Source organism: Phoenix dactylifera, chromosome 7, assembly GCF_009389715.1.
Source record: "Phoenix dactylifera cultivar Barhee BC4 chromosome 7, palm_55x_up_171113_PBpolish2nd_filt_p, whole genome shotgun sequence".
Classification (NCBI taxonomy): Eukaryota; Viridiplantae; Streptophyta; class Magnoliopsida; order Arecales; family Arecaceae; genus Phoenix; species Phoenix dactylifera.
The window spans coordinates 14406514-14430608 of NC_052398.1; the positions used below are offsets into that span (position 1 = coordinate 14406514).

Sequence of the window (24095 nt, forward strand, 5' to 3'; positions counted from 1 at the left end):
ATCTTTCCAAACACTAGGATGCATTTTCTTTCGACACTAGCATGATTTGTTTCTCTCGTGAACATTGTGTTCTTAAACTAAAACCAGAAAATGATACCAGAGGTGCTCCTCATGGAATAGCATGGAGTGCTATGAGCCACAGGCAACAAGATTGAAATCTGATCCAGGACTGCTATGGAAACAACTTAATTTAAGGAGAGCATATAGCTGCCTGCCTTAGGTTTCTCCAATATTGCAGTTTAGCACTGATAGAATGCTCCTAGCAGAGTTTATGATGCATGCTCTTCAATATACAACTTAATTTAGCATTATATTTCCTATAAGAGATTGAACCATAGAGAGACAAACAGTGCGGTGGACTGAGTCGCCTCCTTCGCAGCACATCATTCTGGAGCCGTCACATGGGGGGCCTTGGAGCATGTGCCATCGGCACTACAACGTATTTTGTACGGGGACTATTCCGAGCATACTCACGGCAATATGTAGTGACACGCCGACACGCCAAAAAAAAAAAAATTTGAACCATGGATTGTCGACGTTTCCAATGAGACATAAGAACTTGATCCTTTACCCTCTTTCTTAATTTCTTTAGCTTAAATTAACTATTTGAGTACAGAATGTTATAAACATAAAGACTTTTTATATTCATTTTTGTGAATTATGGTGGGAGACTATAAGAAAAATCATAGAGTACGTAATTTTTTCAGCTTTAAATTAAAAGCATCAAGAAAGTAGATTATCAAATACTCAAACTTCCTTTTTTATGATGGTTATGGACCTATGGTGGACTAGGCAAAACTTGCATTTAGCATGAAATTAGAAGATGAGTCGGATGTTTGCTTAAACTGAACCAACCAAAGAGTTCCAAACTTTATTCCTTTAAGTTTCAACTCATTTTTAATGGGTACTAATAAAGAAAGTGTTATTTCTCGTTGTTAAAAAAGAAATAATTGTTCTAAGCAATCTCCTCGCGCAATATAGCTCAATCACTGCTTGTCAGGGAACAAATATAAAATTCATGAAAAGATCAACATATATAACCTCAACCATCAGTACCACGACTCTTGAAGCAAAGTAGTAAAAGAATGAGCATCAGCATGAACATGCATTGTACCTTGATCTGCAATCAGCCACCTACAAGAATTGTCAGCAAAAAGTGCCAGCTTCTCATCTGGGATTACTCCAAGAACCCTTAAACCCTCAGCAAAGTTCAAAATTTCTTGCTCAAGCTGCCCTTAGAGGAACAGTGAGGAATTTGAAAAGTTAAAAACATCCACAAGATCTTATAAGCCACTTATTTGTCAGAACTCAAAAGTGTTCACATTATTAAATAAAAGATATCCACATTGCAAGCATGCTTCTACTGGAAAGTAATCTAAGTAAATGCTATCTGAATTTTCCACTTGATCACTGTTCAGCAAAACTAGAAAATAAGTTCTGTGCTGTGTGCTGAGTTACGCCCTGTTCGATGCGACGTTCGCAACGGAATTCGAACGGGACGTCGTTCATCGTATGAACATGCCTCGGATCGTAGATTCAAAATTTTTTCTGGATCCAAATCCAGAAGATCTTTGAACTCATTAGGAAGGAGAGATTAGGATCTGAGGAGGGTTGATTAAGATTTATAAAACTGAAACAAAATCAGAAGTTATTAGATTTGAAGATCTCATCTTCAAAAATTCTGCAGGTGTAGAACACCGCAGCCTGATGATCTATTCTAGGTTCCTGTTTGAGCCGTACAATTGTCCGGCCTCTACAGGTATCCACACGAGGATCTAATCATCTGAGAATGGGTCTTACCGGAGTGCTAGCTCCTTGCAAAGACCTCTCATGACTATCATAAGTTGGAATAAGAATCTGCAACTTACCTTCTTGATGAAGAACCTTTCTTCTTCAACCTTGCTCGCGATGGAGGAAGAGGAAGGAGGAACTTTACACGTGGATCTTCCTTGCCTTGCTACCGTGGAAGAAGAGGAGGATGAAGACCCCTTGCTGCCGTGGAGAAGGAGGAAGAAAGAAGAGGAGGCGTGGAGAGGAAGAGGAGAGAATTAATTCATAATATCTCCCTTGCTACCCTTTTATAGATTGGGTTTAGGGCCTCTCCTAATCTTATTAGGAGTATGGGACTATAACCCATCCTTGGATTAATGCCAAGTGTCCAATCCTTGTGCTCATAGATGCATGACATGTGTCCACTTAATCAACTGATTAATTTTCTAATCACATTAGGATTCCTAATCTCATTAGGAGAATTAATTGATTTGGGAGCATGCATCCTACGACGCCATGTGGACTTTAAAGTTCGCATAGTGTGAACATGACTTAAATCATATTCATCCTACGACGACATGTGGTCTTTAAAATCCGCACAAACCTTGGTTTAATCAAATTGACCCAATCATGAACCTAAATCAATTTGGGTCGAACCCAATTTGATTTGGCTCATTAAATCAGCCCAATTGCAATCCAATTGCAATCAATTCCACTTAATTCTTCTTTCATTAACTTACTAATACTTAGTGGGTTAATTCAATCACCAATCATATTGATTATTGATTTCTATTGTGATTCCAAATCACAATTATGATAGTCTGACTAATTAAATCCTCTATGTGTGTGACCCCGTAGGTTCTATTCTGACTGGTAATGAGACATATTGAGATCTCCATCTCAATATCACTGAAATTTCTTTCAGTGGACTGAAACGATTTCAGTTCTACTCTCAGGATTCACTGATCACCAAGTGAATGCCTTCGAGTCTCACAATCCACTAGTGACACCTAGCAGTATATGGTGGCAACCCAGCAGAATGGAATGTCTGAACCTCCAGGTGCAGTTAGCGTATGATACAGTCCCTCTATCATGGATCCCGATGTGACGGAGGTTATGGATATCTCGTCAAACCCCATCGTCTGTCATATGTCAAATTTATATGACTTCTAGTTCGAGATATGGAAAACTCTTTTTCCAAAATACCTGGCCAGAAATTTATCGAACTCAGTCTCATAAATCACATAGGATCACTCCTAATCTATCAAGGTCGATAGATCCCATCTAGATGCAACTCTATTCCAAAATGAACCTACTGTAGCCAATCCGCACTATAAGGACCCGAATGGCTAGGGCCCAAGTTCACATGCTCGTCAAACTACAGCAACCTCATAGTGAATAGCTGAGGTATCGCAGGTCAAAGGACCAGTCATACAACTGCAGCATAAGTAGTCACTGACGAGTGGATAGACATTCATGTGATTACTACCTTTGGTCATTCTCAGTACTTTGTTCTCTAACAAGTACTTGCATAATCACTCCAGTGTCTCTACACCGTGGACTCGAGACTCGTCCATCTGACTAAATGATCTGTGCACTAATCTCAGCGGATCGATCACCGTCCCTCGTGATGGATCCATCGATCAGGAGCATTTAGAAATTAATCCCTAATGACACATGCCTCAAATTCTCAACTCCTTTGAGAATATGTGTCATCATCTATTAATTTCTTGGACGATTCATGGACACATACAAAACATTAATGAAAAACAAATTGTCCAATCTTATTTATTAATAAGAGTCAAATTACAAATTTGTGCTCCAGATTACAAATATGCGTCAGCCACGTTGGCTTCTAGGGCATACTTCTAACACTGTGGGCAAGTGAAGGTGCACTTCATGTATTCTTTGAATAAGCTAAGATATATAGAGACAACAATAGCAAGAATAACAAGTTATACATGCATGATAACCTATGATCTTCCTGAAATTAATGCAGAAGTCTTGGTCAACTTGTATTCCTCACACCGTAGGTATATTGCTAATATCTTAAAACTAGAGGATTAACCTGGATTCCATAGAAAAGAGGACACTAAGTTACCACTAAGGCCTTAGGCAGCCTTAGTACTAAAGAAATGATAGATAGAGGGAAGAAATTAGAATTTATGAAAGGTTTCTAGCTGCTTGTGAAAAGCTTATGAATAGAAATTAATGCAATAACAAGAATAAATAACAAGTTATATATGTATGATAACCTATGGTCTCCCTGAAATTAATACAAATGTCTTGAGCAACTTGTATTCCTCACACCATATGTATATTATTAATATCTTAAAACTGGAGGATTAATCTAGATTCCATCAAAAAGAGGACACTAAGTTACCACTAAGGGCCTAAAGCAGCCTTAGTACTGAAGAAATGATAGATAGAGGGAAGAAATTAGAATTATGAAAGGTTTCTGGCTACTTGTGAAAAGCTTATAAATAGAAATTTAGGATAGAGTAACATATTGAACCAATTATCGTACTCAAAAAACTTCTACAACTTTGCAATCTTCTATAACTTTATATCTCCTCAAAAAACTTATTGTACTTAAGTGTCCACCTGCACAATTGACTGCAGAAGCTCCTAAGCATTCCTTCCTCATCCCACAATTCGTTCATGTTTCCAATCTTTTTAACGCTTCCACAAAACTGATTTTTGCATGGCAAACTTCGCTCCAAGGGCCACTTCACCATAGTGATTTTCCTTAAAACACATGTTGTCTTTCTCCGGCAGCTAATGATGTGGTGGTTGGTAGACCTTTTAGACTTAGGGATCCCAGAGGTATCGAAAACTTCGATTGCAGTAAGCCCATTTAATAGTTCCATACCAAGGTACCTTGTAGTAGGGTCCCGAAAGAAGATGATACCAATCGAATAGGCCGCAGCACAATGACCACCAGCCATTGCCATCTTAAGATAGCGTAGTCCTAAGTTCATGTCCCTTTGGTTGTAAACTAGTTCCTAAAGAAAAACCAAGAGAAAAAAGAACAATCAAACTATGTCCACAACAAGATTATCAAGTAAATAATACAGAAAGTAACTAATGATAATATATTAACTAATCATTGCTTAGAGAAAAACTTCTTAGAGAACATGATTCCTAATGCATAACAACACAGTTTTGCAGATGTCATGATAAAACCATACTTCAGCATCTAAAGAATCCAAATTAAGGACAAAGAGGCAGTGGTGAGTCTTCTAACAGACAATTTCCACTAGCAGGATTCAAAATCTACCCAATTTTTGACAAGTTATTTGTGGTTATATAATCACTTTTGCTGGTTTTATACATTAAATATACTCCATGAGCCTCGATAGTAACTTCAATGCGAAGTGATACATGCATCAACTTCATAGAGGTGCATAGTGGGATCTGCCGCTAAATCTAAAATAAGAAACACAAAATATCCATTGTTTGACCCATGCGTGACTTGGGACTAAACCACACGTGACATCTCAGCTAGTGGATACGAATTAATGGGCCTTTCTAGGTTGTTTATTGAAATAGAACATATCCCAGTTTATCCATTTCTATTTAAGATAACTAACGTAATGATATTAGAAATGCAATTAGAGGGCAATGACTTAGCAATCCAAGGATGTAGCTGGCTTGCATATTACCACTCCTTGCGCAGCTCCGAAGCAAAGCAAAGTATCCCTACTTATTCCACCAATGCAGCATCCATTCTTTGTCGACCGACGAGCACTGTGCAACCTTCCTCGCCTTTGATGCCTTGTAGAATTTCTTGCATGATTTTCTCAAGCTAATGATACCGCGAATTGGAGTCGTGGATGCCGAGGCGACATGTGCGATGACCTCGACAAGGAGGTCCTCTGGTAGGCAGTCAATGGTGAGAGCTGCCTTTCTATACCTCTTTCTTATGTTGTAGTCTAATAGAAGCAGAACAAAAAAAGAAGAGTTTAGGAGAACTCTTTTGTAAGGTTTAGAGTTGGGTGATTATGACCATGCATTTACGACCATGAGAACAAGACAATGGCAAGGGTCTTAATTTATACACTAGGGCGGAGTAAAGCTTATTCATTGTCGGAATAGGATTTGATTGAAAATTGGTAAGTAGAGGGAGATTAGGACTTAAGTTGGAAATGAGTGATGATATTCTTTGCCAGAATAGCTGTTGGTTCGAAATTGGAAAGAGAGAGACTAGGACTTAAGCCTGGTATGAATAGGAACATCCAATTAGAGAGAGACCATAACTTGAAGAATGGTTGGAATACGAATGTACATAAATGCATTGTAAACGCAAGAGGGACAATAATAGAGGTTCTCAATGCACAAATGCGTATTTAACACATTGAGCCACAATCATGCAACATAATTTTTAAGAGTACTGCAATATGGGGACAATCTAACAATGTTTATGTTCTCAATGAGAGAATCTAACAATCTAGGAGAATCTTTGGCCTCCACTACAACAGCCATTGCAACAACCCTTTCACAAACATTTGTTTTAATCGGATAAGGATCCTAATCAGATCCTAAATTTTGAATCAGTTAAAGACATATTTTCTTAGTAATCTGATCTTAGAGAGCAATACTAAAAGCCTTTCTACACTGCGTAGAATAATGACTTTAGATGGTAGATACAATATTCCAAAATAGAGAAATTAAGGGCAAGAACTTACCTTCCTAACCTTTGAATTCAATCCTTCGTGGAGGCCAGAGAAGGAGCCGAAGATAATTCACAGAGGACGCAAGGGGATAGAGAACGGGGAGGCACAACGGAGGGTGAGGCTTATGGGATAGGCGAGCATAAAGGAAAAAGGATGGGGCTAGGAGATGGGAAGGTACAACGATTGATGGGAAGGCACGGCGATTGACGAGGAAGGCTTCGAACGGAAACACAGGAGAGAGTCCTGAAGGGGGCAGAGTGGAATGGAGGGGGTAAAGTGGAACAGAGGGGGCAGAATAGATTAGGGTTTTTCTTTAAGACATCCTCAAAAAGAAAATAATTAACATTGTTAAGGGCAAAATTGTCCAAGTTGACGGACTCCTCACAAGTAGGTGCCAATGAAGCTCGAGACTACATGAACCACTTACTAAACTTCAAGGACGAGTTTGCAACTTTTTAAAATCAAAGGTACAGAGTGAAACTAAGCTAAACTTGAGAGGGTGTTTAAGCAATTTCCCAAAAAATTTTTATTTCTTGAATTCCTTCATATATATATATATATAGGGAAAAGTCCACGATGCTTAAACTTCATGTCTTGAGGTTTGTACAATGTTTGCCTTACCATCACGAACCGAATGATGCACCCCGTACTGTACTATTCTAGGCCCAAACTGGGATTGTACAGAGTTTCAAAATAGCAGAGGGGCCAAACAAGGAGGAATTGCTGGTTCTACCTAGTTTCGGGCTATACCAACCAGCACCTACCGGTTTGCCCTAGTACTACAGGACTGAAGATTCAATCTGATCTCAGTTGCCCAATCTCAATGATTTTGAGAGCATGATTGTCTCTCCTTATGATTTGATTTGTAGCTAGAGTGTTGCATACAATTGGTGCAAAGATGGATTTGTTTCCTTCTCAAAGCTAATTGCCTTGGACTCCGGCTTGAGAATAGAAATAAGTATCAAAATAAGGAAGAATTTAAATAAACTTCCCTCAATCTATTTCTGTTTCTATTTTCCTTTGATAGCACAAGTTTCATTCCAATGATAGCCCATGATTTGAATTTCCTTCTAAAGCTCCCTATAGCTATATATGGCAGCTCTCATATCTACAAAGGCAGCAATGCTAGGTTCCATATATGGCAGCTCTCATTTCTCCAAAGACTTCGCATTCCTAGGTTCATTAGGTTGCTAGGTTTCTTGGCTAGCATGTTGCAATTTTGCCATTTCCATAAGCCTGCTACATTCTTGGGTAGTATAGTTCATTCTTAAGGATCAATGCTCTATATCCCTTAATTTGGTTCAATCCTATATGGAAAGGAGAGGAGCAATCAGTTTGCATTTCCTTATATTTTTGTGTGTTTCCTCTATTTCCACATGTTCAACCAAAGTTCGCCGTCTAGGTACCGGACCACGCACTGATACCACACTAGCACTATGTCAGTACGGCACGATACGGAGTTCCTTTGGCGTACCGAATGCCGGTATGCCATCCATACCGATCCCAAACCGGTACGGTACATCCCATACCGCCCGGTTCAGGCCAGTACAGCGAACCATGCATTCAACCAAAGTTCGTTGTCTCGGTACCGGATCCTGTACCAATGCCATACTAGCATAGTGTCGGTACGGTACGGTACCCAATTTTTTTGGCATACCAAGTGTCGATACGCCACCGGTACCAAAACGGTATGGCACCGTCCGTTTCGGTACGGTACGGCCAGTGCCGGCTCGAGCCTTAGGCGACTGAGGCGGTCGCCTAAGGCCCCTGATTGAAAGAAGGCCCCGTTTTGGCACCTGCACTACTGCATAGCTACAGGCCTATAGCTTTCACATCTGCCTGCAACGCCGCCGCTACAGTGGGTTCCCGTCGCCGGACACTCGAACAGCGAGACAAGCTATGGCTATAGCCTATAGGCGAGTCGGTGACTGAGGTGAACCGTGAGCTACAAGCCTACGACAAAGACAACCAACGGACATTTCCTCCCCCACTTTCTCTTCTCTGAGTTCTCTTCCCCCTCCTCTTCTCAGTTGTCTCCCAGTGTTTTTTTTATTTTCTGAACCTTTTCGGCAGTGATTCAGTCCTCTCCGACTCTCCCCCCACCACCAAACTCCAATTCTTCTCCAGTTTCTTGATAACTCGACCATCGACGGGCGCTTCTTCGGTTCTTGGGCCGCCGGCCGCCCCTGCTCCGGAGTCCGGAGATCGGAGTCCGGACCTCCTCTCTACTCTCCTCGGCTCCTCGCCCTCCGGCCTCCGCTCTAATCCGCCTCGGCTCCTCGCCTCCTCGCCGCTGCCCGCCAGCCGCCCCTGTTCCGGAGTCCGGACACCAGAGTCTGGACAACTGGACCTCCTCTCCAGAGTCCAGACTCCAGACTCCAGCAGTCCAGCTCTCCTTGGCTCCTCCGGCCTCCGCTTCTCGCCGTTCCCGGCTCCTCGTCGTCCTCCGCAGCTCCGCTCCTCGCCGTTCTCGTTAGCGGCGAGCTGTCCACCGTCCACCAACCACCGTCCTCCGGCTAATAGGCAAGAACTTAAGGTTCGTATGCCGAAGTCCACCGTCCACGGGACCTCACTTTTTAACTAGCTTTGGGGCGACGTGAGACATCAGTCATCACTCATCACTCATCTAATTTTTTTAATGCTTTCTTTCTCTGTCTTCTCTCAAATATATTAGATTTGGAGGAATGAGATACCTGGGGGCAGGGGCCTCTGAAGGAGAGAATAGTTTCATTTGAGGTCAGTAAGAGCATTTAGTTCTCATACCTTGTTTTTGACATTCAGGGTTATCTTTTTGTTCTTCTTTTTGGCGTTCATATGATAAAGATTGAATCTTTTTTTCTGTATCTGGTTTTTTCTGGAGAGTTTTGGGGTTCTTCACGCTTTTAATCATGCTTTGGATTGAGTTGAGGCTGGCTCTGTTTTTTTAAGTCATTCTCTCCCCAGAAGTCCAAACTCTTAGACATCCTTTCAAAGTTTAGAATGGTTGTCATCTGAGAGAGCTAGGGCCGGGCAAATTTGTCTCGCACAGGTCTCTACATCTCAGAGAAATAATTGACCAATGGCCTCACCTCCCTATCGTGTTGAAGGCCACCCAGCTGGCTAAACCTTTTCTGCATCATGATGACTTCGAGCCTCTTCACTATGAAGTCTATCAACAGGCGGACAAAGGAGTCATAGTTGCTGGATGTAGCCACACCATATTGGGCACTTCCAAGTTCCAACAAGCAATTTTTGCTTGCAATTTTTGTTGCTTACTCCTGATGAGTTTCTTCAAAGATTTGACTTTTTTGATCACAGATTGAGGTCTTTGGGTTTCATTGCACTTATTAAAAAATTTTCATAATTAAAAAAAAAAGGCCCCTCTTACTGAGTTCGCCTTAGGCCCCCAAACGCATTGGGCCGCCCCTGGGTACGGCGTACCATGCATTCAACATTGAGATGTAATCTTGAAACCCATTGTTAATTAAAAAGAAAGATATAGAAAGAACCCTAGATTTGAGTTCGATCACCTTAGAAAAACTTTAAAAGAAAAAAAGAAAATACAACTTGCATTTTGGGGTATCGGTACCTGACCGGTATGGTCAGGTGTACCATGTATCGATACAGTAACATACCATATCAACCTAGTATATGACTGGCATGGATCACAATACCAGTACTGTGAACGTTGGTTTGTACTCTGCTTTATAGTCCAAACATATGCGAACATGTGCCTAAGAATGTACGCATATATTAGTATTAGAGTAGGTGACACTATATGACTATATCATGGTTTTATGTACAAGCTATTTTCTTTAACCTTATATGAGATATAGTCTATTTCAAATGCTATGTTTGTTTATGCATATAAGCATGTGATTCCTATTATGGTATCAGATACCTATGATTTGCAGATACTTTGTTGGAAATGCAAAGGTTCATCATGAACAACAATGAAAGAACTGAGGTTCTAGATCTCTATTCCTAGAAATTATGGCTAGGGATGCATTTGGGTGATTCACTCATTTGACAGCCCCACATATTACAGCCACAAGATGGTGATAACTATTTTTAGGTATTGAAGAAGACTCCATCATCATTCAGGCATGTAAACTAATTTGAAAGCACGTTAGCTTAAAATCACATAACCAAGATAAGCCATGTTCACAATGTGATGATGGCATGTGCCCTGACTTGAGGGATCCATGTGTACTATATTTCAACCATCAAGATATCAATGTCCAAGCTTTGTAGTACAAGATAAGAGGTTACACTGCGATTTGGGTGCTTATGATCAAGGATCGCCAAACCGGTACCGATAGGTGTATCGATCAGCCACCGAACCGGTTCGGGACGGTTCGAACCGGTACTGAACCGGTACCACTGGTTCGGCCTGGTTCACGCATCCAAAAGACAAAAAAAAAAAAGCCTAGCCGGTACGGGCCAGTACCATTTTTTAACGCCGAACCGGACCAGTCAGAGACCGAACCGGTTCGATACGGGCTGAACTGGCCGGTACGAGCCGGTTGAGCATTCTTTGTTTGTGATTGTTGAGGACAATATGGGAGATTTTCAACAACCAATTGACTACATAATAAAGGAAAACATAAAGATACATTAGGAGGATGATTTAGATTACTAGAATCTAGTTACAGTGATTTCTTAAAGAGTTTTGATGAGATAAAAATATAATATAGATGTATGTTCATCATTATAATAAAGATTGATAGTCCAACATGTTATTTCTGTGATATTCTTTTCTGCTAACAAATTGAGCTATTGATATAGAAGCATGAAATGAATTTTGTACATTCTCATATGGAGGATATGTCTCGAAATGTATTGACTTTAGGGAGTTTATTTAACATTGTAGGTCTCTTACAACATAAGCGTGTGAAATATAATTAATCAACATAACCAGTTAATGCAAAAGATCAATTGAGCACCAAAAAAACAAAAAAACTCTATCAAAATCACAATATCCACATATCTGCATGATCTGATGAAGTATTGAAGTGACTTTATTCTAGACCATGGTAATCAGTAGGGCATGTTATTAGGTGTCTAATCTTTATAATTCATCCATAAACCAATGCACAGCAATATGCCAAGACTCAATAGGCATTTAGCTCATTTCTAGATGATGCACCTACCAACGTCATTTTGTTTGTGTGTTTCTTTTTTTGCGGAGTGGGGGGTGTTCTATGTATCCGTGAATGTCAAGCATGTGTATGTAAATGCATCTATATACATTAAATAGTAGAGACATTTATAATCACTCTAACAAGAAGTCCATAGTTCACAAGTCTCAGAAGCAATTCGGCTGCTTCGGCAGTACAAGATCTTTATTTATACACCAAAAAAAAAGTGCAAAACAAAATTTACTTGATTCCTAAGTTTGCACCCCATGCCACCATATTGTAGCTATAATACCATGTTCCATGTGAACTGGGGCCTGCCTCGCTGGTAGCACCCCCTACTCAAGAGTCAGAGGTTCCAGGTTCAAATCTTAGGGGGTGCATATTGAAGGTTTGAGCCTGGATAACTAAATTCAGGGTGGGTTTCCCACTCCCTTTCTCTCAACTTAAAAAAGGCAAAAAGAAAGAAATCACTCTTGTTTCTATTTTTTTATTCCAAGTACAAAGAAAAAAGAGACTTGTACAATAGCCATGTAGTTCAATGAAAGACACTCCTTAGAAATTTGTGGAAGAAAGCAATCACTCTTGTTTCTATCTTTGTATTCCAAGTACATGCATAACATAGTGTACCTGAGAGAATTCACGTGCATCACTTAAACTGAAGAATGGATATTAATAAATCTAATTTGAATGAATTTTGGATCTACAGGGCATCCCTAATTTTTATCATCTAGTAGCTGAAGGTTATACATGGGATGTTTTGAGTAGAAATATTGAAGATATGTTTATGGTAGACAGATAATTGATACGAAGCTTTTCTGATGACTGAAGAAAAGAGATATATCTAACCTGCTTGTAAGTTAACTTTGACGGTGGTTCATGATAAGGATCCACCAATGCTACCCGATCACCATATTTTTCTGCTGTTGACTTCCAAATATCTGGAACTGCCTTCCATTCATCCAAGGTTAAATTATTCGCACTAGGCAGTAAAGCACTTTCCAGAAAAGGGGAACACCTCCTTCTTACTGGATGCTCTAGCTATAATGCAAAATATGAACATCCATCAGATGAAAGTGTACAAGTATGGCCATCTAATACTTCATTCATTGTCTTTAGCAGAATGGACTGAAACTTATGACCTCCAGGTTGCCAATGTCTTTGACATTTAACTAAACTATCATAATTCTTATAAGGATAATATGGCATTTGTATTCAGAAATTGCAATATAAGGTGAAATAATGTCTAAATATTGAAAAGTCAAGTAGCATGCTCAAAGATTAAGCCATGAAGTTAATATGACTAACAGAGAGTTGTCAAGGCTTGACAGAATAGGAGGTTATGAAGCAGATCTGTCATATTCTCACTAAGAACATTTTTGGAGTTAGTGGATTTTATTCTGTAATACCTGTAAAACCAGTTATTTAAAAGTCACATTGATAAAATTTATGAAATAAATGAATCTTCAAGAGCGCAGGCACAATAGGCTTTTTTTATGTTACAATTAACATAGAATCCTGTCAACCTAGTGTAAAGTCCAAAACTAGAATAATGTATGGACTTAATTTATAAAGAATGAGAATAGAGGAAGACATAGAACCAATTTGTAACAACAAATTTGAAGCACCCTTCCTCTCCAATAGTTTAGAATACAAGCAATTGAATATTTGATTTAGGGTCATAAGCACTTACTCTATACTAATGACCAAGCATAATGATGCATGAAGAATCTAATAGATTAAAAAAACAAGGAACTTTCATTCATAATGGCTCTACCCCATCCCAACTCCCCTGGGTTATAAGATCCGCGTGGGCTATACCTTGGTCGCCAGATCGGCATATTGCACTAAAAGAGCTGGAAATAAGTCCATCAGAATAATATGTAATTACCAGGTGAGCTGCCATTACATCCTCTAAGGAAGATAGGTTCCAAGTTCCTACTAGTAACTTTGAAAATTGAGAGGACAAAAAAAAAGGCCGGCATCTATTAAAAGAAAGATATTATCAGTCTCCACATAATAACCAGAACAGTGAAAAAATTTGGAAAATGCTACATTATTTAGAAATTAATGTTATCAATGATAGGCCTAAGAGGTTACTTGAAACCAATGAACAATATTAACAGGGATCACATGTTCAATCATATGTCCATAACTGATATGCTTTCGGAGAAACATGTAGCATAGAAATGGTCCACATATAACTTTCCAGGAAAGGAGCAAACTTGTCAGGTAACATGTAATAGAAGCATAACACATAACTTCCTTTGGGCATACATGTAGCTGTAGAAATATCCTCAGATGTAACCTCTCCTACATGGCAGATACCCGTGCTTTGACTTTGTTGGATGGTTTATTTGTAATGAAAAGCTTGGATCCTTCCCAAGGACTTATTTCTTTTATAATTCGAATGTAGCCCCATATTATACTACGACTATAAAGTGGTGGGGAAAAGTACTGAAAAAGAAACTAGTAAAGAGAGAAAAAGAAGGTGAAGTACATGACCTGATATGCACATCAAAGAAGATGGTATTTAGATCTCTCAAACATAATAATTATTCATGATTATACATACTAAATCATAAGGTCCTATTTACATGACTGGAGCAAGGTACCTAAAGGTCCTAAACCATATGGAACATAAATCAATCACCGACCATGTTAGTAATCAAACCAAACCTAACCCTTTTCCTTTGCATAAAAGAAAACATTATTCTATTTCTCTCTAACTCAAATGCCTACTCTAGTACCAGGCTTAAAAATTGAGCTGATTCTTTGCACCAGAAATTATTCAATACATCCATACATATAGTATTAGCTTTCCAAAAAGTTTGACCTGAAAAGGATATGATAGAAAGGTATGTATCCATCAAGTTTGTCTTGGGTCGTGAATTGAAATAGTCAAAATTTGCATACTGGAGCTTGAAATTTTATTTATCTTAAAAAAATCAATCTAAGGATATATTATCATGAAGAGCCAGCACTAGCACATGGCACAGGTTGGAGGAATGCCAACTAATTATTTTTAAAATATTTTTAATTAAAGGTATTAATTTCTTTCTCAATTAATCATTTTCGCACAGCAAAGCACTTGTGCCGGCATGGTGCATGCCCTGCCAACGGATGGCCAGCATGCCCACGGACATCGGTATTTAAATACTTGCCTCAATCTTCACTTTACTATCATGAATTATACCTAGCTGGGAAACCCATCCATGATTTACAACTTCATCGTGCTCGTAACTAACTAGTATTTGATCATTGACATGATGCTCCGTGAAGGTAGCCATTCCTTGACGTTAGGATCCCTGTACCAAAGAGACGGATGATGTTATAGGGAAACATATCATCATGTGTGAACTTGCTGGTAAACATACATGTGTGCCTCTCAAGGTGTGTATTGTTCTTATGCCTCAATCAGTCATAGGATGAAGCCACTTCTTAGCACAATCTATCTTCGAAGCTGCACTGCTCTCTTAATTCAAAAGTCTGCAAGAAAGCAAATGTATTATCCAATTCCTCCTTGTGGGCACATCTCGTCTTTATTCTCTTGGATGGAAGATGCATGAAGGGGTTTGAGGCCTTGGAAACCATCAAAACTGGTACAAGATCCATTCACGTAGTCCTCTTGCCATCTTCTTCTCCTTTGCATCTATCTTTTTCTATTTCTCCTTTGTCTCCTCTCCCATTAATTCTGCTTCTCTTTTCCCTAATTACATTCTACTCTTTAACCACCCATTCCCCTAGCCGAAGTAGTTAGCATTCTTACACAACCACGTAGGCTGTGGAACTGTTGCCGCAGATGGCCCTGCCTGTGGCCGTTCCTAGCAGCTGCAGGCCTTCAAGGCAGCCATCTCATCTCCTATATAGCCCCTTCTAAAAACCCCAAAACCTTGATTAATTGTTTGTTAAAACAAAATTGCAGATCCTCCCCTCCCCTTGCAACAAACTTGGTATTGATCTGAAAAGAATTTGTTGTTCTTTTCCTTTTAAAACAGAAAACTGCAGGCATTCTTGTTTAGCCTTTTTATCTTCATGTGGGTGCTTTATGATTGATCAATTTCTGAAAATATCTCATATCTATTCCTTTACTTTTACCAGTACAAAATTCATCACCTAGGGTCTAAAATCAGCATTAACCTGTAAGCATTGCATATTTGAGCATTCTCTCCTCGTCTTCTTCTTGTTTCCATCTATCTTTCACTATTTCTCCTCTCTCCTCTCCCTTTTATTCTTCTTTGATCTTTCTGTTTTTTTCTTAAATATGATCTACTCTCCAGCCACCCTATCCCCTAGACACAGCAGTCAGCCTCCTCACAGGACCAACTGGACCTGCTCCTGCAGCTGGCCCTACTTATGGCTGTTTCTAGCAGCAGTAGCTTTTCAAGACAGCCGTCTAATCTCCTATATAGCCCCTTCGAAATCCCCAAAACCCTGAAATTTTGTTTGCTAAAACTTAGCCCCTCTTCTTGCAATAAACCTGAGATTGATCTCAAAGCACATTGTTGTTATTTTCCTTTTAGAAAAGTAAACTGCAGGCATTCTAGTTCAGCTCTCATATTTGTTTGTGTGTTTTATTATTAATCAATTACTGTGTGCATCTAATTTATTGTCCATTAATTTTATCAGTACAAGTTGATTAATTAGGGTTTCAAATCAGTTAACCCGTGTCATTGCATATTGGAGTGTTCCCTATAGTTGTCTTGCATCAGCAGTCCTCTGTTTTTTGGTTGTTTTCATTTCTTTCTACCATCCTGGTATTAGAAACTTTTCAGATATATTATCTCAAACTTATAACTAATCAAATAACTGACAGTAATAAGTCTTGACGTAGAAAGCCAGTCTAGGGCATGATATGGGGTGTTCTCCCTTTATGTAAAGGCACAACTACTCAGGTGCAACTACAGTTGTTGAAGTACAAGTCCTAAATACAATAAGGATGTATCTTCATATGAAAGCAAAAAAGAAACTCTGCAAGCTCCATATTGCTGATATTTTAATTATGGAACCAATAAGAAACTTGGACAAGAAAGGAAACTTTAAACAAAAGAGGAAAAAGCAATGAGACTTGGGCTAGTAGGCTTCTGCCTTCTGGCATCTAAGACCAGGTTCTTGTTTCTGGTCTTGTAGGTTTGTAGTTCTCCATAACTCTTGAATCTTGGGACCACATTAACAGCTTCGATCTTTGAGCTTTTCTTGAGAAAACAAGATTTCTAAGAAAAATTGTATAACTAACCCTTTAAAAGCAAACATTTCCTGATCACTGACTTCAACTTTTAGAGTGTTGAGAGCCACATAATTTCTACCAACTCAAAAGAGATTATTGCTAATTAAGGCATTAGATTAGGATCAAGGAATGTCGTGCCGGTTGGTACCGGTGCATATCAACCGTACTGTACCCTACCAGTACCGAATCGATACGTGCTACAGAGAGCATACCGAGTGTTAGTACATCCAATCGGTCCTTGTACCGAGCATACTGACATGGTAATTGATTGCTACCGACATGGGGTCGGATACCAAGACAGCATACCTTGATCTAAATGATTAAAAAAGAAAATTTTGAAATATAAAAGCCTCCAAAAATTAAAATTAGTTCATTTGAACAACTGAGCATGAATAAATCTAGATAATTTAAAACCATATATCGCAAGTTTAGACCCTCTCCCAAAGATCCAACTTGGTTCCAGCAAGCTTTGGTCATGTAGTTTTCATTATGCGGTAGCTTTGTGTAATTTCTCGTTCGAGAAATGATCTATGCTAGGTCAATGTACTTGGATAACTTAAGGACAGTGCTAGGGGATTTCAAAAGATTTATTTTGTTATTCAACAAACTAACTCAAGTTCTGCAAGTGTCAACTTCCATTTTCATCTTCCCCTTCCAAACTACCTTTCTAATAAACATAGATATTATCTATTTTCTTGTTTTTCATTGTGACTACAACTATGAGGAATAAAATGAATGTTTTAAAACCACAAGCTGAGACCATAGCAACCATGCTTTCTAGTTTGAATTTGAAAATTTGTTAAGGTTCACTTTAAGCATATGACATGGCTTTTAAAATGCATTTTGACTCTCCTTCTCTAAGACATTGATTGAAAGATGCAACGGGGTCATAGGGGTCGTTAACATATTAGATAATGCAGGTCAGATGACACCAACCTGCTAGATAGTCAAATTTAACCAACATTGACTTGATCGTAACAAAGTACTGGTCCAAGTTTCATCTTAGCTGATATCTTGGCTAAGGTCTCCATTTGTATTGGTACCGGGCGCCCCCCAATATGACATATAAAAAATCTCTGCCCCTATTATCTTGGCCAGTGTTAATTGATAGATCCAAAAATACAACTTGATACAATATAAACCAATTGATAAATATTTTTCAATCCCCTTTTGACTTCTTTAGATAGATTTTTAGTCAATAAATTTCAAAATCAATGCCTAAATATAGTTTCCTGATATCGGGTTTATCATATTGGCCGAGACATTGGAAAATCTCAATTCTTTCAAGTTTCCTCCACATTCCAAACCAGCCAAGATAAACCAAAATCCCAGTTCATCTCTATTTTGGCCGCCATATCAAGATCTTGGCTTTTAAAAACCTTGTGCTAGTCTAACTTAAACAAAGCTATTTAGAATAAAGCATTGAGTCGAAACAATTATGATAATCTTAAAGGGTTCTAGTATTTTGCTAAATAGAGTGAAACAACTATTTCTCGTGACAGTGAACCTTTTCTTGGGGCAACAGTTGGAACAATTTTGTTGCCACAATTAGTGATTAAATTATTAAGATAACACTGACATATATATATATATATATAGAGAGAGAGAGAGACACACACACACACACATACACTCTTCCAAGTCCTTAAGTTTGAGAATAATGTTAAGTAATAATCGCAGATGATAGATATGGGTAACTTTAACTTTACAAAGATATCCAACAAATTTTTATTCTCAGACAGATGCTTCTCCTTCAACCATAACATAACAATATCCATATAAAGTTTCCTTGTTAACAGCATACCAATTCTGACTAAAACACATAATTTTTTTAACTTTTCCAAGATAAATAATGCAGAAAGTATCTTTTAATGTCTTCCCCACATCCCCCCAACCCAATGAAGCAGCCAAGACACATCAAAAGAAAATCCAGTTGTATTGAAAGATTTCAAGAAAGCGTATCTATCCATTGTAAGTATCCATAGAGAACAGGGGGGGAAAGGAAAAATTCAAAACGAGAGGCCCACCTCCAAGTTGCAGAGTACCCTAACTTCCCGAACCCGGGAAGGCCGAAGCCGAAAACATTTAAACCGTCGACGAGAAATCCCCGAACTGCTGATCCTCCGGCGAGAGCAAAGCAACGCAAAGGTTTGTGGACGATCTTTGCCCAAGAAAGCAGGCTTCGGATGGAAACTAATCGCCATTTGCGTCGCCCAAAACCGTAAAAAAAAAAAAAAACCAAGAAATGGACGAGAAGAATCAAAGAGAAGCAGGAAAGAGAGAGAGAGAGAGATTTAAATGAAAGGAGAGGGGCAAGAAGCGTTGGGGGATCCGCAGGGGTGAAGAGAACCAAGGAATAGGAGAAAAGATTGGCGGAGAGAACAACGAGAGCAGCCGGCCTTCCGGTAGCGCTGTTTATCGCGCAAAGATCCCAACTTCGTAGCCCGTAGTGGCCCGCAGGCTCCAAGAAAGTCTCCAGGAACGTTCGCGCTTCGAGACCTCGCATATGAGGGAACGACAGAGGGATTATGGAGATAGGGATGGGCATTGGAGCGAGGCTACGGGCTACCCCAATCTGCGTCGCCTGTAGACCGCTTCCCACACACGTGCGTGCACACACGTAAAAGGTTGGAGAGTGACAGATGGCAGTGGATCCTACTACCTTGGTCTTCGAGAACTTTCGATACTTGGCTGTCGTCTCTTCGGAGGAGAAGGGAATGGTGAGTGCGGGCTACCCCAACTGCAGGTTTCGTTTTTCTTCTTCTTCTTCTTCTTCTTCTTCTTCTTCTTCTTGGCATCGGCGCCTCACACACAACGAGTATGAGTGTAGCCCAAAAAATCAGAAAGAAGCAAAAACTATAAAGAGTCTGGAATCGAGCCACGTCTGTCCCAGATAGCATCTCTGGAGTGTTGGGCTGCATAGGAGGCCACCCAGTCCGTAGCACAGTTGGCCTCCCTGTACACATGAATAGCCCGAAATACAATACAGTCGCCCAGAAGGCGGTGAGTATTCTGAATCAACTACATGCTCCCATCAGACCACCCAGAGCTCAGGATCTCCTCGATCACCGTGGCAGCATCCCCTCAAGAATGATGTGATTCGCACCCAGCACCTGTCTCGCATAGGAAACACCCTCCCAAGCGGCCCTAACATCGGCCCCGACAGGGCTCTGGTCAAAAATACGCCGCCCCCCAGCCGCCACTAGTCTGGCCTGCTGATCTTTGATGCAAACACAGCGTCACTGCAACCACCCGCCCTGACGGTGCCGTCAAAATTCACCTTGAGAAAACCAGGGGGTGGGGGCTCCCAGGAGACAAGCTTGATCCTGAACACTATGCTTGCGGAATGGGAGCCTCAGATTTCTCCGGCCAACCCAACGGATGACAACGTAGTGGTGTCAAAGACCTCTATTGCATGACGTAGGGCCCTTTCCACCACCGCTCTCGGGTGCGCACCTCTATCCTCAAATACTTGGGTATTTCTGTCCAGCCAGCAATGGTAAGCCAAATAAGCCGCCCTAATCCCCTGCTCCAGTTTGTCAGGCCGCCAAGAAGACTCAGCGAGAAAGATCAATCGATGCCCACCTCCGATGCAGATCAGAGTAATCCGAGGCACGCGCCCAAACCCGAGCAGCCCGCTGGCAGCCGATCAAAACATAGAAGATAGACTCCTCCGCCTCCTGACAAATCTCACAAACTGGGGCGAGTCTCACACCCCTCCGGGCTAACACTCTCATGTGGACAGGCAACCCTAGGCCACCTTCCAAATAAACAAAGTCACACGGAGTTGGATACGCAGGCGCCAGATCCACACCCCCCCCCCCCCTCAATCTGTCGTGTTACAAGCCTCCCGACCAGCCCGAGAAGGTCTCGGGTCCGTACCACTGACCTACTAGTCTAGCCCCACACCTGCCGATCCTTCAACACATCTGCTAGGAGCGGCACTGCCAGTACCTGCTTAGCCAACTGCTCGCCAAACAGTCATCGCACCAAGTCCACATCCGACCCTCGAATGCCAAGGACCAGTAAATCCCAGACTCTACGCCCCTCTAGCCCTCCGAGGTCGAAATAAGTGGGCCATTTGCTCAATGGTACATCGGCCGGCCAGCTATCCCCCAACACATCCACTACTCGACCATCGCCAATCTTCCACCGAATCTCCGGTAGCACCAAGGGAGCGTGGGAGCAAATCTCTCGCCATAAGAAGAAGCTGCGGCGACTCACACAGAAAATGGCATGGTCCACCGGATCCCCATACTTAGCCCTCATCAGAGAGCCCCAAAGACTCGCGGGCTCCAGAATAAATCGAGCTACCAATCTGGTCACAAAGATCTCCCACCGCTCAATCAGTGAGTGAATTCCCAACCCACCATCTCTGGTCAGCTGGCAGATTGTGTCCCATGCTAGTAGATGGACGCCCCTTCTGCCCCTCTGTCCACACCAAATGAAGTCTCTGAATCGACGCTTCAGACACCGTAGCGCTGCAATGGGCACTAAGGTATGGGATAACAAATAGATCGGGATTGAGCTGAGCACTGACTGTACCAGTATGATCCTGCCCATCATAAACAGAGTGCCCGCCTGCCAGCTCTCAAGCCTCCTAATGCTCTGCTCCAATGAAGTGCATTCTCTCCTGCGCAAACGCCGGCCTGTGATCGGGACCCCCAGATAGTTTAAGATACCCTCCTGCTCCCCAATCTCCAAGATCTCCATAATGGCCTCCTTCACCCCGGCTTGGGTCTTCGGGCTGAAACATATAGCGAACTTGGCCAAGTTGACCTGTTGACCTGAAGCCACACGGTACCCCCCTGAGTGCCCTGGCTGATCTCCTCATCGCCCGGGCTAGCAGCAAGCAATCATCCATGAACAGCAAGTGAAAGATCTGGGTACTGCCCGGCACTGGACTGTAGGCCTCCAACTCCTGCCTAGCCGATGCCTGCCGAAGTGCCCATAATAAGTGGTCAGCGCATTGCACAATGGCACAAGTTTTATTGATTTCAGCTCTCTTAGTTTAAATATCCTCCAGTTCTAGAACTTATTAGAGTGGGGCATGGTTTGGTTAAACTTGAAAATAGACCAGATCTTGTTATTATGAGTATACCTAATCTGAATGCTTGGGCAATTAGATTAACCAGACGCCAGGCTAAATCCCATATTCAACCTAGCCTTATTTGATGATGATACGTAGATCCATAATATTACACTCAACCTAGATCTGGAGAAGAAATATTTATGATCAAGGTCCATTAGAATAAAATATAATTAGATCCATCTAACCCCATCCAAGTGGCAACCAGATTTCTTTGTCGTGCTCAAGTTGAAAATTTTGGATCTAAATTATTGCCGAGTTGACTGTCGAGTTGTGTAATTGTGCCATGTTGGCTTGATATTTCTACATTAGCTTAGGTTTAATGAGCTCTTATTTTATCTCTTCAAGTTGCTCCACTAATACTGTACAAATCCAAATCCAAATAATACAACATCAAATTCAACCCCGTATCCAAAATGGTCGACATAGGCATTTCCAGAGTTGACTCATATTTGAGTCCAATTTTCAGGACAAATTTGTGTGCCAATCTAGTGGCTAATATATGCCGATATATTCTGAAAAATGGAAAAGAAAACGCACATAAATTATGAATAAAATATACTGGAGGTTTCGATCCGGATCCAATAAATTTTTTTCTGGAACCATTGAGGGTAGGGAGGGAACCCAAGCCTCAACTCATAGCACAAAAATTGGGACGGTGTCCGCTTTGGCGCATTCCAAGAAGAACGGGACCAGGGCATTTGACTCCAATACTGCCCCGTTAAAAGCCGCAAGCCACGGTCACCGAATGGTGGGACCCATGACAGCTTCGCGGACCCTCCACGTTCGAAACCCAGCAGGGGCGGCGCCGTGCATCTGAGTCCAACTTTTGGGGAAAAAAACCATATAATAATGCTAACAGCCGCAATCACAATTTCAGCTTACCTTTGCTTTGTTGTATAAAACAATAATAATTTAAATGACTCAATGTTGTGGGTTGAGCTGAGCTTTCAATTTTGGTTTCATATAACACCAAATTTAATATTATGTATATACATAACATTGTATTTTTTAGGTGCAAAATTTTATAATGCTGATTTATAATTTTATTTGCCAATAAAAGTATTGAACATAGTTGTTATTGTCATATAATAATCATATTTCGAATATAATAAAAATATATGGATCATATTAAAAGAAGTTTTGCCTAGCTCATAACATCTCTTCTCATGCATATAACCAACATTGAAGCTTCTGCTGTTTGGACTCATAATAAATTTATCTTCTTCCTTTCTGCATATATATATATATATATATATATATATATTAAAATACAATTTTTTATGCAAATGTAGAGAATGTTGGCCATCTATCTTTTTCTTTTTACTACACTCTTGTATAATATCTTTTTAAATAAAAAATATCTATATATATATATATATATATATATATATATATATCTGAACTTGTCCTCTCCTCTCCTTTTTGAATTTTGAAATGAGAGTTAAAATACCAAGTCAGCCATGCTGTTAATATTGTTATTATAACAATTTTTTAATATAATTAGCATTAGAAGCTACTCCATCCATGCAGTACCTGAAACTTCACCCACCAACTCACCCACTATAGTGGGCTCCATCCAAGAAGGAAGGCTGTATCGTCTTCCTCCCTTAGAAGGCCCCACCAATAATTACGCCACCAACAGAAGGCCGGTCCAGCCAATAATTACTCGTCTTCCTCCCTTGGAGGGGCCCACCGCAGGTCTACTCCCGTTCTCCACTTCTCCTCCTCTCCTCTCCATATATGGGCTCGTTTGGTTCGCGGGAAGCATTTTCCTTCCTAGGAATATGATTCCTGGAAAACAAATTCCTATAAAGAGGATGCCTAGGAAAGTACTTTTGGCATGTTTGGTTGACCATGAAAAAGTGACAAATTTTCAAGGTGCTTCCACTTTCCTAGGAAAGTTATATATAATTCCTATTATGCCCTTAATAAAAATTAGGTTTTTAATGCCTCTTTAATGCTTCTTTAATGCTGAAGGAACTTTTTGGAAAAAAGTAAAAATGGAGTGATTCCCGCCTCATGGGAAAGTAACTTTTCCATGTTTCTCATGGGAAAGACTTTCCCATGAAATATGGGAATCACATTTCCATGGAAATACAACTTTTCTTTCTCTTTCCTTTGAAAATTCCAACCAAATAAGAGGCATCTCATTACTTTTCCGTTGACCACACTTTCCTCCCTTCTTTTCCCGCAAACCAAACTAGCCCTATGTA

General features: G+C 40.5%; 1 protein-coding gene across 1 annotated transcript in view; it reads right to left on the reverse strand.

The window, feature by feature from the left end:
• The window catches only part of LOC103710616 (probable acyl-activating enzyme 16, chloroplastic), a 65746-nt gene extending 46436 nt beyond the window's left edge, over window positions 1-19310 (reverse strand). Inside the window, 3 exon segments of the mRNA XM_008796431.4 lie at window positions 1115-1229; window positions 12413-12604; window positions 18818-19310. Coding sequence (XP_008794653.4) covers window positions 1115-1229; window positions 12413-12604; window positions 18818-18994 — 484 coding nt within the window. The 5' untranslated portion in view covers window positions 18995-19310.
• Between the last annotated feature and the right edge of the window lie 4785 nt (window positions 19311-24095).